This window comes from Colobus angolensis, unplaced genomic scaffold (genome assembly GCF_000951035.1).
Source record: "Colobus angolensis palliatus isolate OR3802 unplaced genomic scaffold, Cang.pa_1.0 Scaffold80, whole genome shotgun sequence".
Lineage (NCBI taxonomy): Eukaryota > Metazoa > Chordata > Mammalia > Primates > Cercopithecidae > Colobus > Colobus angolensis.
In genome coordinates this window covers 8,271,617-8,289,065 of record NW_012121821.1, presented here as the reverse complement: position 1 = coordinate 8,289,065, position 17,449 = coordinate 8,271,617, and the positions used below count along the sequence as shown (strand labels likewise).

Here is a 17,449-nt window from a genome sequence, read left to right as displayed (position 1 = left end):
AGATGGGATTTCACCATGTTGGCTGGGCTGGTCTCGAACTCCTGACCTCAAGTGATCTGCCCTCCTCGACCTCCCAAAGTGCTGGGATTACAGTGTGAGCCACTGTGCCTGGCCTCAATCTTCTCTTAATAAATACTTAAACTATGTCTTTTCATGCAAAAAGTCAGAGGGAGATAACAAACAGCAGCACCAAAATAACTTTTAAAAATCATTAAATCTACAAGGTACCTATTGTTTCATTTTCTACTTCTTGGGTTAAGCTTTTCCATATATCGTTAATAACCCAAGGGCTAACTTGTATATCTGCTCTACCGGATTTAACTGGGAAAAAAAATAAAGAGAAAAAACAAACAAGGTAAGTAATTTTACCAAGAACAAGCCTGTAAGTCAAGGCAAGACAAGCTTCTTCCTTGGCATTACTCCCTGTGGTTACACATTGTTGACATATTCCAAGAACGACTTTAGGAGGAAAGGTCAAATAAGTAACCCATCTGACTGTGATGAAATAAATTACAGTCAGAAGTAAATTAAATGGTAACTCATTTTTGGTCTCAAACAACTTTAAGAGTTATACATATGTGGTGTGTATTGAAGGGAAGTAAACTAATGAGATAATTTTAAGACTGTCCTTTTAAAACTTTTATTATATTTGGCAAGGAAAAAGCTTAAATGTGATTTTGCTCCTCCTTTTTTCTCTTCACAATAAAGGAACTTGTCCAGCCACACCAAGTTTAAGAGCCCAATGCCTATGGAATTAAGGAAATAAGTGTGATTTTTCCATAAGAGGGAGAAACAAAAGCCCCCATATTTTTCTGAAGCCCACCTTCAAGTATTTTCCTCCCCTAATATTTGAGAAAGCCATGTAATAAGCCATTAATTATTCTAACATAAATTAATTCATATGAATTAAATATTTCATTAAACATAGGAGTATACCTCCATGTTGTAGGTGAAAAGAAAAATAAAATGTAAGTTGTCACCAGTTACGCACAAATTATATACTTTATTTTTAAAAACAAAACTAATCACATTAGTGAACAAAAGTATATTAATGGATACTTGAAAAATTACTATTGTCCTTCTAAGACATCTACCCATAAATAGAATACCTTCTGAAAAGAATCTTCATCTGTTATGTCATAAACTAAAATAGCTCCATTTGAATCTCTGTAGTAAATTGGACCCAATGCATGGAATCTCTCTTGACCTGCCGTATCCTAAAGAAAGCAACAAATGCTTATTAGATCAGAAGAAAAATACAAATCTGCAATTGCAACTGTGGTGAACTTTTGATTAACTGGAAAATATAGCATAAAGTCACAGACAACCACAAAACCCTACTAACAGAAACAAAACAGCAAAACAGGTCACACAAAAAAATTTTAAGTTATGACCAATATGTAATGTTTTAGTGATATATGACAGTTACTTTTTCCCTCCCAACCTTCCTCAGCAACTTCCCCAACCCCATTAAAAAACCAGTTCAGTTGCCAGAGGGCCAAAACAGCCAACACAGTATTATAAGCCAGGAATAGGCTCTGCCCTAAGTTTAAGTTCCCACACTGGGAGGGACAGGGAAACAGCACATGCATCAAGATCACTGGTCAACAAGTACCCTGCTCCATTATCCTCACCCCACTCTCCATCAGTCATTCCCTTGGAAGGTTGGAATATGGAGACACAGGGTGGGGAAAAAAGGCCAGGCAAGCTGTCCACCCACCCTGTCCTCTCTCTGAAGTGGAACCCTTCTGAGTTGACCCTTCTCCAGCTGAAAAGTTATGACAGCAATATTCAAATATTCAATTATATTCCAGATATAATTCTCAACCAGATTTTAAGATTATTTTTAATTAAAAAAAAAAAAGTTGTGGCTAAGCTCCAATAAACTTAAAAAAAAAAAGAAAAAAGGAAGAAGCCTCCATGCATAACAGTTGAAAAAGTTCACTTACCCATATGGCAAGGTTTACTCTTTTCCCACCAATATTTAACTTCTTTGTTAAGAATGATGCCTAAAAAGAGAAATATACATTAAATAACATTTCATATAAAATAAGGTTCTTTATCCTAACAACTACAGATGAATGAATCATCTCAATGTAAAAGTTATCTGGGAGAAAAAGTAATCACTGAATTTCAAATTAATGATCGAAATTGTTTCATTAAAGAGGAGACATTATTTACATTTTTACCTAAAAAAAAAATCTTGTTTTCTGAACATAGGTTATTAAAAATACACAGAAAATAAGTACTTTTTTCTTAATATTTTTCCTTATCTATGTGGAACAAAATTTTCCCTAGAGCATTTAATTTGATGCTACCTTATCTACTCACAGAAAGAGTTTAAGAGATTTCTAAGATAAAATAAGTGTTTACTGGTGGTTTACTTAATGTACAAATATCAATATTATTCAAAATGGTTCCACAATTACTTCATAACTCAATTGTTTAACATATATTCAATAATTATCCTAAGCATTAAAGTGAGAGAAATGATAGGACATGGTTCTAGCTTTTATACTCTATTAGATAAATAAAAATAAAGAGAATTACAATTCCATGTGATAACTGCTAAAATGGAGGGTCTTGCCAAATACACTGTAAAGATAGTACTGAGAAAGGAAGTGTAACAGTTGTCTGAATGAGTCAAAGAAGGCTTCAGAGAGAAGGTAATGATCTCCCCTTTAGGAGCAGTACGGGTTTTTCCTGATAGATGAGTGATGCCACTGAAGCCTCAAACACATGACTCCATCCCACAGGGAACTCCAAGTGGGTATATGGTCAATACCAGAGATGAGACTACATAGATGGACTTTACCTTATAGTCTCAATAAAACCTGTTCTAAGATACCAGACATGTATTTAGACACACACATACACACACACACGTCAGGTATACTTTGGAAATGCTATTTATTGATTTTTATACACTAACAATGCACATTAACACATTAGGATGCTGCTAAACAGAAGGCTAGCTGACTGTATTTATACAAGCATTTCCCAAATTCATTTGAACTCTTTTTGCCTGATTTTCTTCTGTATAGCACTGAACCTTTTTTTCCTAGAAAAATACCTAATTCACCCTAAAGAACAACTGTTTGAACACACAGGACTACTGACAATGGAGAATCACTGAATGGTTTCAAGCAATGGGGAAACAGATCTATATTTTAAGAGAATGACCCTGGGATAGGAAGGGAGGTTGGACTAGAAAGGTAGAAAGAACACTATTACAAAATTAGGGAAAAATATAAAAAAGGAGGTCTGAACTAAGACCATGAAGATAGGAAAGGAAGAACAGAATCAAGAGTTACTGAAGACAAAATATATCCAGAATCCAGAGTCAGCCGACACGTTTAAAAAAAGGAATAGAGAGGTGAGTTAAGACCTGTGTAGAGGCCGGGCGCGGTGGCTCAAGCCTGTAATCCCAGTACTTTGGGAGGTCGAGATGGGCGGATCACGAGGTCAGGAGATCGAGACCATCCTGGCTAACATGGTGAAACCCCGTCAATACTAAAAAATACCAAAAATGCTAGCCAGGCGAGGTGGCGGGCGCCTGTAGTCCCAGCTACTTGGGAGGCTGAGGCAGGAGAATGGCGTAAACCCGAGAGGCGGAGCTTGTAGTGAGCTGAGATCCCCGCCACTGCACTCCAGCTTGGGCCACAGAGCGAGACTCCGTCTCAAAAAAAAAAAAAAAAAAAAAAAGACCTGTGTAGAGACAGTCACATTTGGTATATTTATCTAGAAGAAAGTGCACAAAAGGTGAAACAGATAAAAAGTCAGGATGGTGAATTACTGAAGGAAAGAAATGCAAGAAATCTCAATTTCAGGAAGGTCTTTTTGCTATGGGCACACCACAGAAAATTAGAACTAAGGCAAGGCCACTGGATGTAGTGATTAACTAAGGAATCTACAGATAAATATAAATTGCAGATCTGGGTTCAAACACATGTATGTCTGCCCTCAAGGCCCAAGCTATCCTCAAGATATTTTAGTAAATAAAATAAAAATTATACAGAAAAGGAGAAAAATAAATTAAATGCCAAAACAGCAAAGTAACCTGAAAAATGCAAAGACCAAATACATGTTATGACAATAAATGACTTCTCCCATTTATGCTAGCATAGGGGCTAAGAATATGAACTTTGGAGCAGAACCTATGGATTTGAATCTCAGCTTTGCTACATACTAGCTGTGTAATTTATCTGAACTCAATCATTTTCATGGTTTCAGTATTAATGCCATATGGAAAAAAAAACAATATCTGAATCCTATCTGAATATTTAATGGATAGGTCAATTTAAATGCCTCTTTTTCAAACACATGTAAGATTGAACCAATCTTCTCCCCAAAATTGGATTTTCATTCTGATTTTAGTATTTTGATCACATTTGCCTTCTCATTGAAGTTTAGAACCTTAAAAATATCTTCTTAAGCCCTTGTCAGTCTATATGCTTCCAAAATCTACCAAGCCTTGTCTTCATATTTCCTCTGGGGTCTATGATCACAAGTCTCTTATTATGTCATAACATAAATACCTCTGGTTCACCTCACACCCTACTCTGCATGCCATATTATCTTCCCAAAGCTTCCCCGGTTAAAAAAAAAAAAAAAAACAACTTACAACTCATCGAAGGGTTCCCTAATAGGTTATCATTTTTAATAAGTATGCTTCAATATCCCTGCTGACAGCTAATATCATAAACTTTTGGTCATGAGTGTTGTAGAGATTTCTCAGAAGAAGAGAGTGCATCAGAGTTGGTAAAGCTCCCTCATTTCTTTTCTACTGTCCCCTCCAAAATTTCCCACTACTCTCCCATGGTAAATTTCAAGGACAGTATTAAGTCTCCCCTAAGGAACTATGGATACCCAAAACACTTTTACGGAAAAGGTACATATCACAACATTGATTATACAGAAAAACAAAAACAATGAAATTATCTGTGTTCAATTAATAGGTAAGTAGTTAAAAATTCACAAAAATAGCCCATCTATGTAGTAAAAACACTAGACAGTCATTTCTACTACTGCTGCTAATACGCGCTAACATTTATTAAATGTTCATTTTCTGCCAAGTACTGTGCTATGCACTTTTCACAAAATCATTAATAAGCTGCTTCTTTATAAAAGTTGGGGAGCCTGCATTTACAATTAAAAGTATCAAAGCCTTATCTTTATATCCAAAGACTTCCACAATGTGTCCACATCTATTTTCTTATGATAGCTTCCAATATTTCTTTACTTATTCTCCAACTTGTATGGCTTTTTTGCATCTTCTTCAATTCTTCTGCCCATAAAATTCCCCACTAATTTGGGCCTGTTCTCTATCTAAATTCCACTTATCCAAATATGGCTCTTTTTCCTTGAAATTTCATGTTCTCTTATACTCATGCATGCAATGCATGCTAAATTTTCCTATCCTAAAGAATTTTAGGGAATCAACTCTACATTTACTGCAGCTTATACTATCTTATACTACAAATTATATTTTCATGGGTGTAAGTATTCTGTTAACTAGATCACATATTTTTATTTAACGTTTTTACACACTTACAATGAAATGGGCAGTGTTCTAAGAGCTTCTCAAATATTAATTCATTTAATTCTCAGGTGCCAATAATGCCCTGTGAGTCAGAGATAATTGTTATCCATGTATTACAGACGTGGAAAATGAGGCATAAGGAGAGTAAATATCTTGCTCATCACACAGTAAGTGACACAGTGCCATGTGAAATCCCAGGCAGTTTGGCTCCAGATATTAATTGTAACTACTATGCTACGATACTTCCCAGACTAAGATCTGAGCTCTCTAACACTTCCTCTCTTGTGAAGAAGTAGGGGAAGTCACAGTACCCTGCCTATAATAGACAGTCAAATACTGTTATTATAGATAAGCACATCTACAATATGCCCTGGTAAATCGATGCAGGTATAATTCAATTTAGTAGGAGATACGCTCCTAAGTTTCCTTACTAATCAAATTATTTTAACTCAGATATATGATGCACTAGTAAAGCGTATTATCAAAGGATCCCTAGTAAATTTTTTTTTCCTTCATAATGAAAAACTTAAGCCCTGCTCTAAAATTATGAATATATTTACGAAGAAAGCTGAAACATCAAGATAGCAGCAAACAGGTATAAAAATAGGCACGCAGACCAATGGAACAATAGAGAACCCAGAAATAAAGCCAAATACACCCACCTGATCTTCGACAAAGCATATAAAAACAGAAATTTGGGAAAAGATAGCCTATTTAACAAATGGCGCTGGGAAAACTGGCAAGTCACATGTAGAAGAATGAAACTGGATCCTCATCTCTCACCTTATATAAAAATCAACTCAAGATGGATCAAAGACTTAAATCTAAGACCTGAAACCATAAAAATTCTAGAGGATAACATTGGAAAAACTCTTCTAGACATTGGCTTAGACAAAGAATTCATGACTAACACCCCAAAAGCAAATGCAACAAAACAAAAATGAATAAATGGGATCTAATTGAACTAAAATGCTTCTGCACAGCAAAATAAATAACCAGCAGAGTAAACAGACAATCCAGAGTGGGAGAAAATGTTCGTAAACTAAGCATCCAACAAAAGACTAATATCCAGAATCTACAAGGAACTCAAACATATCAGCAAGAAAAAAACAAATAATCCCATCAAAAAGTGGGCAAAGGACATGAAAAGACAATTCTTAAAAGAAGATATACAAATAGCCAACCTGAAAATTTTACCTGAAAAAATACTCAACATGACTAATTATCAGGGAAATGCAAATTAAAATCACAATGAGACACCCCTTACTCCTGCAAGAATGGCCATAATTAAGTCAAAATAACAATAGATGCTAGTGTAGATGTGACGAAAGGGGAACACTTTTACACTGCTGGTGGGAATGTAAACTAGAACCACCACTACGGAAAACAGGATGGAGATTTAAAGTATTATAAAACTATCATTTGATCCAGCAATCCCACTACTGAGCATCTACCCAAAGGAAAAGAAGTCATCATATGAAAAAGTCACATGCACAGTTTATTGCAGCACGATTCGCAATTCACAATTGCAAAGATATGGAACCAACCTGAGTGTCCATCAACTAATAAGTGAATAAAGAAAATGTGGTATATATATACCATAGAATACTACTCAGCCATAAAAAGGAATGAAATAATGTCTTTTATAGCAACTTGGATGGAGCTGGAGGCCATTATTCTAAGTGAAGTAGCTCAGGAATGGAAAACCAAATATTATATGTTCTCACTTACAAGTGAGAGCTAAGCTATGAGGATGCAAAGGTATAAGAATGATATCATGGACTTTGGGTACTCAAGGAGGAAGGTTTGGAGGAGGGTATGGGATAAAACACTACATACTGAATATGGTGTACACTGCTCAGGTGCACCAAAATCTCAGAAATCACCACTAAAGAACTTACCCATGTAACAAAAAACACCTATACCCCCAAAACTATTGAAATAAAAATAAAAATTAATTTATAAAAAAAGATAGCAGCAAACAATCAAAAGGCTGAAATTTGTCTTCTCTTTTTTAACCACCTCTACCAGGCACACTTAATTTGGCCAGACTACTGATACCACTGAAGTTATAATAATTACTCTGGAGCAGTGGTTCTTAATTCTTACATGGTAGTGAAGGTGGGAGAAGTAATTACAAACTTCTTTAAGAATATGAAGAAAGCCATGAACCTACTCACTCCCCACAACACCCCTCATATGCACATACTAAAAACAATTCCCATGTACTTCCAAGAGATTTACAAATGCCTGGCAACATCTCAGTAAAGAACCCCCAGTGTACAAAGGGAAGGAGGGAGAGTGACATTGAACAATAGCCAATTCAAAAGGTTCTAGGACTATAGGAAGGTGGGGGGGGGGGAACCATACTATGTGCCAAGCACTGTGCTTGGGCTTTTTCATTTAATTTTCAACAACTCTGTGAAGCAGATACTTAGTCTTACTTTACAGCTGTGAACCTGTATTTTTTTAATACAGTGACTCACGGAAGGTCAGACAACTCAGCTGTGTGCTGCAGTGGGTGGAAGCCTGTCTGACCCCACAATAGTTTTTCCATTGCACAAAGCTAACTATTCTAGAACATACACACATTTCCTAACCTGGCACTCCTCCACTTGGACAGTAAGTGTTCTTGGACCCTAACCTCCCCAAATATTCTCAGGATAGGCACAAAATATTACTAGCAAGGATCCAAGTAACTAATGGCACATTTTCCACCCTATCTCCTTCAAATCCTGAGTTATTTCACCAGTACATCTTCTAATCCCAATTATTTCATCTTCTATGCTTTAGTGAGATTAAAAAATTAACAATCTTATTAGCTCAGGTTGTCATCTGTAACTTGTATTAACACCTAATTCTTGTTTACCCAACTGCTTACCGGAAATCATAGTGGATGACAAAAAAAAAACAAAATGCTACTAAAAAAAAAAAAAAAAGACAGGTAATCACAGGGAGGAGGAAAAAAATTAAAAATTTAAAAACCTAAAAAGAAAAGGATTACTAAGAGAGAAATAATAGGGAAAAAATATATCTGCCAAATTAAAGTCTTTTCGTAACTTGTTTAATCAATTTTTTGGTTCTGTTAGCCAGACCATTTGCTGTGCTTGCTGACTACTGTTCTGGCAAAGCAAACCACCTAAAGTAGTATTTGACAATTATAAGGTATCTGTTGAAAGCAACATAGTTACTACACTGTGAACAAATACTTTCCTGGCTTTATCTAGTATCAACTAAATTCAACAGACATCATTAATTGGGGGCCTGGGGTAGGGGAGTGTATGACTAAGAGAGAGTGTGCGTGTGCAAAATAAATATTCTTGCTAGTTGCTAACACTGGTACAGACTTAAGTATTTAAAGAATGTACAGTTGTCAATTTTTAAAATAAAATAAAAAAATAAATGAATAAAGCATTACCACTTCCAGACTTAACACATGACAGAATTCAGGCAGGTTAATTTATAAAATTAGCCCTCTCTAGCAAGGCAATAAAAATTAGCTATCAAAAAAGTAAGCTAGGCCGGGCGCAGTGGCTCACGCCTGTAATCCCAACACTTTGGGAGGCCAAGGTGGGTGGATCACCTGAGGTCAGGAGTTCGAGACCTGCCTAACAATTTCTACTAAAAATACAAAATTAGCCGGGCACAATGGTGGGCGCCCGTAATCCCAGCTACTTGGGAGGTTGAGGCAGGAGAATTGCTTGAACCCAGGGGACAAAGGTTGTAGTGAGCCAAGATCATGCCACTCCACTACAGCCTGGGCGAAAGAGTGATACTCCATCTCAGGAAAAAAAAAAAAAAACTAAGCTAGGTGCTTGAATATTTCCACATTTCTTCTTAGTTCCTAAAAATAAGGATTATAATTAGTTTAAGAGTCCAAATAAAGACTTTCAAAAGGAAAGTCAAAGAATCACGTTTAAAGAGTAACTCAAAGCACAAAGCAGAAAATGGCAGTCAGATATAGAAATTTGTGGCCACATTCAGAAAAACTCATTTCTTAAGTAAAATCACCCAAACTTCCATAAAATACTAAGGGGAAAAAGATTTTAAAAAGAACTTCAATTATTATACTGTATGAAGATATAACAAATCACTTAAATCAACAGTAATGTGGCTTTCAATGATACTTAGAAGACACTTTGAACACTCAAAATATTATTTGTGCAAAGAAACCAAGATTCCTAGACTAAGACTATGATGCAAAACGTAAAACCACTGATTTACTTTAAAAAAGCAGTAGACTAGGCTTAAGAAAAAAAGCACACCATTTCTATTTTTAAAATTTATTGATTTTTTATTATTTTATTTTTATTTTTTTGAGATGGGAGTCTTGCTCTGTCACCCAGGCTGGAGTGCAACGGTGCAATCTTGGCTCACAGTAACCTCTGCCTCCCAGGTTCAAGTGACGCTCCTTCCTTAGTCTCCCGAGTAGCTGGGATTACAGGTACCCACCATCATGCCCGGCTAATTTTTGTATTTTTGTAGAGACGAGGTTTCACCATGTTGGCCAGGCTGGTCTTGAACTCCTGACCTCAGGTGATCCACCCACCTCAGCCTCCCAAAGTGCTGGGCTTACAGGCATGAGCCACCATGCCTGGCCCTTTTATTTTTATTTTTTAAAAACAGGGTCTCACTATGTTGCCCAGGTTGGTCTTAAACTCCTGGGCTCCAGCCATCTTCCTCCCTATGCCTCTCAAAGTGTTGGGATTACTGGGCCACTATGCTCAGCTGGTACACCATTTCCATTTGTGGGACCTTGGAAATTTAATTCAAGTATTTTTTATTTTTTAAGAGACAGAGTCTCACTCCGTGACCTAGCTGGAGTGCAGTGGCACAATCATAGCTCACTGCTGCCCCAACTTCTTAGGCGCAGGTGATCCACCAGCCTCAGCCTCCTGAGTATCCAGGAATATGAGTGTGCACCACCACGCCCAGCGGTTTTTTTTTTTTTTTTTTTTTGTTGTAACTGTAGATGGAGTCTCGCTATGTTACCCATGCGGGTCTTAAACTTGTGTCCTCAAGCAATTCTCCCACCTCATCCTCCCAAAGCATGGGATTACAGGTGCGAGCCACCGCACCCGGCTGAATCCAAGTCTTAGTTTCCTCATTTGCCAAACTGTCAGGATACTACCTGCCTAGCCAACCTTATAGCACTACTTTGCTAATCACCCAGGCACCTATCCTAGACTTCAGGAGACAGACAGAATTCTATAGTTGGGACTCTAAAAAGAAAGGGGACTGTTGATCTCGATTAATCTTCAATAAGCACCTTCAACAAGGGGGGGAAAAAAAAAAGGAGTACATAACCTAGAAGCACAGATATAAAGAGGGCATACCAAATTGAGGAAGTGGTTAAAACCAAAATGGCACAATCCTTTAAGAATAAAGTCAAGAAAAGTAACTGATATTTAAAGTACCTTGCTCATCTTTATATTCCCCAGCTAATACAATGTTTGACATATACCATATATGAAATAAATGTTTCTTGAATTTAACTGCATAGATTCAACAGTATTGCCTTCACAAATTCCAGAGAAACAGAAGTAACTCCCTCACTCTAATTGTCTTTCTTATTTCTGCCAAGTTTATCAAAGCCTCAAATCAGCGAGGAAAACACACAAGAGAGCTTGGGGACTGCATATAAGTTAAGAGAGCTTACCTACTAGATTACTCCATAACTACCAGTAACCTTGGAGCAGCTCTGGAAAAAGAGGGCCACACTAAAACACCAAAGTATGGCAAATGTCACAATCAAAAAAAAGAAAAGAAAGAAAGAAAGAAAGTGAATTCCGGAAATGTAGGTATCAGTGAAAACACCAGAATGGATTTGCTTTATTTTAAAAATATTTATCTAATCTATAAGCAATTTTAAAATGTAATGACCCCTCAGAGACAGCATGAGTTCTCAAAATAATTCACATGAAAATAATCCCATTACCTTTTTTGACTGAATTACCTTGAAAGAAAAACATAAATCCAGCATCATCTATTCATTTAACAGCAAACAGCAAACATTTATTAAACAAACATGTCCCAGGCTCTGTGCTAGGAGCTTTACATATGATGGCTGTCCATGTAATCCACATAAAGTCCTATAAGGAAGGTACTCCCATTTTACAGAAAAGGAGCTCGCTTACAGGCATTAGAATATCCTGTCAGGATAATGGCGGCTATGAAGTGAGAGTAAGAATTCAAACCCCAGTCTAACTTCAAAGTCCGTTCTCTTTTCACCACATTATATGGCCTCCTCATAGATCTGAGTACTGCAGAAACAGCATATCTTGTCTTCTGCAAGAATTTGACAAAGCATCTCATGATAACCTTGTGGGCAAGACAGATGTGGCTTGGGCAAAAAGGAGAACTGCAATGCTGGAGTAATTGTTAACATTTTATTAAGGGATTTGAGTCCACTAGGTAGTAGCCCATAGAGTCAGTCTTCCATTATTATTAATACATATAGCACTCCATTAATAACTGTTTCTTACTCAAGGGAAGGAGGAGGGGATGGCCTGTGACCCTCCCTAAGATTCTATATGTCTACAGAAAATAGAACTTCTGGTCATGCATCACTGGACTACAGTAAGACTTGCTACAGAGCTTTGTACTTGGCCCTCTCTCTCCCTGCTTTCTTTCAAAGTCTTTAATAATGACCTGTTGAGAACATTAAAGGCATTCTTACCTAACTTTCTCATGGCAAAGTTAAGAAGTAGCTAATCCAGACAGGAGATTCCACACCTTATTCTTTGCATGTCCAGGACCCAACCCAGCCTGGTCCACAGGAGCCCAGTCAGTGTTTTGTGAATTACAGAATCCAAATTAAAAAGGACATTAACAGGCTTACCTACTGGAGCAAATCTATCAAAGTCAACCTTAATGGGTCAAGCGTATTAGAAACAAAAGAAAAAGCTTAACTACAATACCAAAGAAAAGAGAATTTGAGAGATACAAATAATGCCCTTTTTTTTTTTTGAAGCAATTAAGACTAAGATGTTTCAGTTGACAGCAAATTCAGTGTTTACCAAAGTGAGAGCTTCCCCAAAAGCTCATAGAATCTACTTCAGTGTTGGAAAAGGATTCTCAACAGGTGAGGTGATAGCCTGCAATTCTCTGTTCAGTTCAAACCACCATGCCTGGAATTATTTCTACGGCTCAAGGAATCACACTTTAAGGAAAGAGGGACAACGATTAAATAGAGTCTAGAAGAGATATCAAGATAGTGAAAGGGCTATGCACAGTGGCTCATACCTGTAATTTCAGCATTTCAGGAGGCCAAAGCAGGAGGATTGCTTGAGCTCAGAGTTCTAGAACAGCGTGGGCAACATAGCAAAACCTCAACTCTACTAAAAATAAAGAAAAAAACTAGCCAGGCATTGTGGCGCACGCCTGTGGTCCCAGCTACTTGGAGGCTGAGGTGGAAGGATTACTTGAGCCCAGGAGTTGGAGGCTGCAGGCAGCTATGATAGCACCACTGCACTCCAGCCTGAGAAACAGAGCAAGACTCTGCCTCCAAAAACAAAAAAAAAAAGTGAAAGGATTTAAAACGATGTCACTGTCACTGGAAATCTAGTTAAGGGAACAAGAGTTGTTTACCCAAGAGAAAACTAGATAGTTGTCTTCAACTCTCAGAAGGAATGTCATATGAGATACCAAGATTCAGAAGGGAGATTTAGGACTGAAAAATACAGGGAAACAGATTTTGGCTTCCTATACAGAAAAACTTATTAGAAATTAGACCTGTCTAAAAATGAAATGGGACCAGGAGTGGTGGCTCACACCTGTAATCCCAGCACTTTGGGAGGCCAAGGCAGGTGGATCAACTGAGGTCAGCAGTTCGAGACCAGCCTGGCCAACATGGCAAAACTCCATCTCTACTAAACATACAAAAATTAGCCAGGCATGGAGGCACGCGCCTGTAGTCCCAGCTACTTGGAAGGCTGAGGCAGGAGAATCGCTTGAATCCAGGAGATGGAGGTTGCAGTGAGTTGAGATCGTACCCCTCCACTCTGGCCTGGGTGATAAGAGTGAGACTGTCTCAAAAACAAAACAAAACAAAAATCGTAAATGAAATGGACCACCTTAGGACATAGTGAGCTTTCCACTTTCCATACTACCAGTTCATTTCACCACCAAGATGTTAAAAAAAAAGGGGGGGGGGGACAACCACTTGACTAAACATTAAAAGACCAAAATAGTGATCCATACATAAACTATCTTAAATTTCTGTCAATCCTGCAATGCTTTCCACTTTCCATACTACCAGTTCATTTCACCACCAAGATGTTAAAAAAAAAGGGGGGGGGGGACAACCACTTGACTAAACATTAAAAGACCAAAATAGTGATCCATACATAAACTATCTTAAATTTCTGTCAATCCTGCAATTCTTTGAAATGTATGAGAATGTACTTTATAGAAATACAAAGTAGTTTGCAGAGATAGGTACTCTGTTGACAAGAAAAAAGGTGAACTCTTCCTCTCATATCTTCTGACACCATTTCCTCTCCATTTGGAAATTAAAAAGATACAAAGTTGTGTCTTACAAGTCACATAAATCAAATTCCTCTGAAAAATTCTTAAGAAAGATGAGGTGAGCTGGTATCTCTGAAAGGGATTAGACACATTGCTGTTTACATACATTGGTGTACAAAAAATCCTAAATTCTATAATATAATTCAGATATTAACACTGGATATCTACTATAACTTCGTCCTCCTCTGTGTAGGAGTGCAGTGGCTTTTCATAAATTTAAAAACCTTTACTCTGCTTTTAGCTTCAAGAATGTTTTAGAAATTTATGAAGAGGTATGGCCAGGTGCAGTGGCTCACGTCTGTAATCCCAGCACTTTGGAAGGCCAAGACAGGCAAATCACCCGAGGTAAGGAGTTCGAGACCTGCCTGGCCAACATGGTGAAACCCCGTCTCTACTAAAAATACAAAAAAATTAGCCAGGCATGGTGGCACGTGCCTGTAATCCCAGCTGCTTGGAAGGTTGACGCAGGAGAATCACTTGACCCAGGAGGTGGAGGTTGCAGTGAGTTAAGATTGCTGCACTTCAGCCTGGGTGAAAGGGCAAGATTCAAGTTATTCTTTGAAAAAAACGCGAAGACCTCAATTACAATAGTTTTCTTTTATCTTAGATCTTTGCATAAAGGAAAACACTAGATGGGTTATTTACCAATATCCAGAGGTAATGTGATTTAATTGCTCACAATCTGAAGTCAGACAGGGGTTCGAATTTGAGCTTGGACACTCCTGTACCACTGACTTGTGGTAATATTACTGTCAGCAAAATTACTCAACTTAACCTGTTTCCTCACCTGTAGGGCTATCCACTAAACTATCCACTTCATAGGGTGTTATAAGAATTAAATGACAGAAATCAAGCAAAATAATCAGCACAGTAAGAACTCACTAAATGTTAGCTATTGTTACCACTTTACCTCAGTAAATCTCTAAACTTCTAAATGATCCTGGGTATTTGTCCAGTGAATTTTCTTGATCCAAAACACAAGGCTCTCACTAATGGGACACTGGACAATAACAATTCATTATTACAATTTTGTTAGTGCTCTAGTACAAGGATTTTTTTTTAATGCAGTTTCCTGGCACTCACTTTTTCAGATATGCTTTACATACGAGTAAAAACAGAAGAGTAAAAATAGAACATGGAATCAGAGCCAGAGCGTCTTGTAAATCCTAGACTCAGTAGTTTAATAATAGCATCAAACATCCAATGTCACAACAATTAGGAGATTACGCACTCTATTAAGTAGTGTTGATGTTCTCACATACTACACATTTACTAATTAAGACCTATTGTGCAAGTTGGGGCAGTAAAGAGAGACAACTTACACTGGACCAGGTCATCAGGGCTTTTTCTGTATATTTATCCTGACAACCCTATGAGCTAGATACTACCATTATGGCCATTTTAACAGAAGAAACAGGCACAGACAGGTTAAGTAACTTACCCAATATGACACAGCTAGTTAAATGGATGGAGGTGAGACATGAACCTAGACAATCAGGCTCAAAAGTCCACTAGACTTCACTGCCTTTGACCAAATTGATAAGTCAAATTAGTAGGATAAATTTCTTCTAATACATGAAAACTGATTTCTCTGGGACAGTGGGGTGAGTACAACTCCCTTAAAGGCCTGGCTTCACTCTCAATCAATGATAACATGTTAACACCTTTCCAATGTACCTGTAGAAGCCGGCCTTTTATTACAGGTAAAGAAAATGAGTAACAGCAGCGGCGTTTAGTCTGGGGACCAATTGTTGGTCAGTATTCACTTGATGTTTCAGCGTGGGTCAATCGACCTCGCATAATATGAGTGACCCACAAGCCAGACCCACGCAGGCTGCAATGAAACTGCGTAACACGCCTGGGCAAGCGGTCATTTCAAAAAACCTCCAGAGATGGCTCTTTTGCCATTCCTGTTACTCAGGACAAAATGGAACTTGCATAAACACTTAGTCATCAGTAAGCGCTGAAGTTACAAATCACTAATTCGCAAAATCGAATCCGCAGCTAAGTTCCTAATTATGAAAGAAAGGAAAGGAGCTAATATTTGAAGACTGCAACGCTGAAGACACCTGGGGCCCAGGAAGTGCAGTAAATGGGAAAAAACAGCCCACGGACGGGGACCACAACGTGCGCAGCCACCACGGAGGACACTGGGTACTTTTCAGGGCCCTTCCACTTCCCTCCCAACCAGCCTGTCCTCGCGTCTACAGGCTGCCCCAACCTGGTGATTCCCCAGGACGAATTTGGAAAGGTAAACCGAAGGCGGAGATGACAGGCCTGAGATTTACCAGCCTAGATCCAGGGGACCGGGGCGGCAAAGTTTCCCCAGCCCCGGAGGGGTAGGGGCCCTGAGGCGCCCCCTCCCGCTCCCCGAGGTCCGCACCTGCAGAGTTGTGATGTGCTTGTCGTTAAACTTGTTCTCGCAGTAGCGCAGCACCAGCGACGTCTTCCCCACGCAGCCTTCCCCCAGCAGCACCACCTTGAACGAGTAGGCTCGGCCCGCCGCCGCCGCCCCGCCGCCGCCGGCCGCAGCCATCCCGTCGCTTCCCGGCCGCCCTAGCCCGAGTGTCGCGCCGCCCTCCCCACAGCCGCGGCAGCGCCTTCACAGCCACAGCCGGCTCAACCCCCACCACCCCGGCTCCGCCGACCCGGGCGCTGTCCCCACTCCCTCCTCGGGCGAGGCCTGGAAGGGCTGAGGGAAAGTCCGAGAACGAAGGGCCCCAGCCCACCACGTCAGGCACCGGAGGAAAGGCGAAGAACAAGCCCTCTGCCTCCCTCTAATGGCGTCTCCTTCCTCCTACGTCACACCTCGGGTCACGTGAGCGCCGCGGCCGGGGCGGCCCCTGCGACTAGCCCCAGAAGAACGTGCCTGGACGTGGGCGGGGCTTCTGGGGCATCTCCAGGGGTGGAGCTGGATATGAGTCAAGCGCCTACTGGCAATCTAGGGCAGAGCCCCGCCGCTTGTGAGCCACCTCTGCTCTGCAGTTGGTGGGAGCCTGCGGGAATAAGGAACCAGGAATTTGAGGGGAGCCCAGCTCTGGTGAAATGAAGTGCAGAACTTCATCGTTTTTGCCGAGGGGATGTTCACAAGGCTAATGATCTCTTATACCAGAGATCACTGTAAACCAAATCTGTCAAGGTGCCTTCGAATCTCTCTCTATGGGATCCCGAATCATAGCGCCTCCCAGTTCCTCTGACCGCCTGGTCAACTACTCCATCATCTTTCAAGTCTCAGCTTAAACCGCGTCTCTGTCCACCCGATCCTTCCCCGATCCTTCCATTCCCCCACCCCACAAAATTAGGTATTTCCTAACACCAGTATATCCCCTTTACCAGGGCTTTACACACGCCATGGAAATTATTTTATCGACTCTTATT

At 39.4% G+C, this 17,449-nt stretch overlaps 1 protein-coding gene across 1 annotated transcript in view; it reads right to left on the bottom strand.

Moving 5' to 3' along the window:
* Positions 1-16,883, bottom strand: part of RAB21 (RAB21, member RAS oncogene family) — a 30,549-nt gene extending 13,666 nt beyond the window's left edge. The window contains exons 1-3 of the mRNA XM_011929342.1: positions 16,455-16,883; positions 1,950-2,009; positions 1,110-1,217 (exon numbers count right to left, since the gene is read on the bottom strand). Coding sequence (XP_011784732.1) covers positions 1,110-1,217; positions 1,950-2,009; positions 16,455-16,607 — 321 coding nt within the window. The 5' untranslated portion in view covers positions 16,608-16,883. The remainder of the gene's footprint in view (positions 1-1,109; positions 1,218-1,949; positions 2,010-16,454) is intronic.
* Positions 16,884-17,449: the final 566 nt, after the last annotated feature.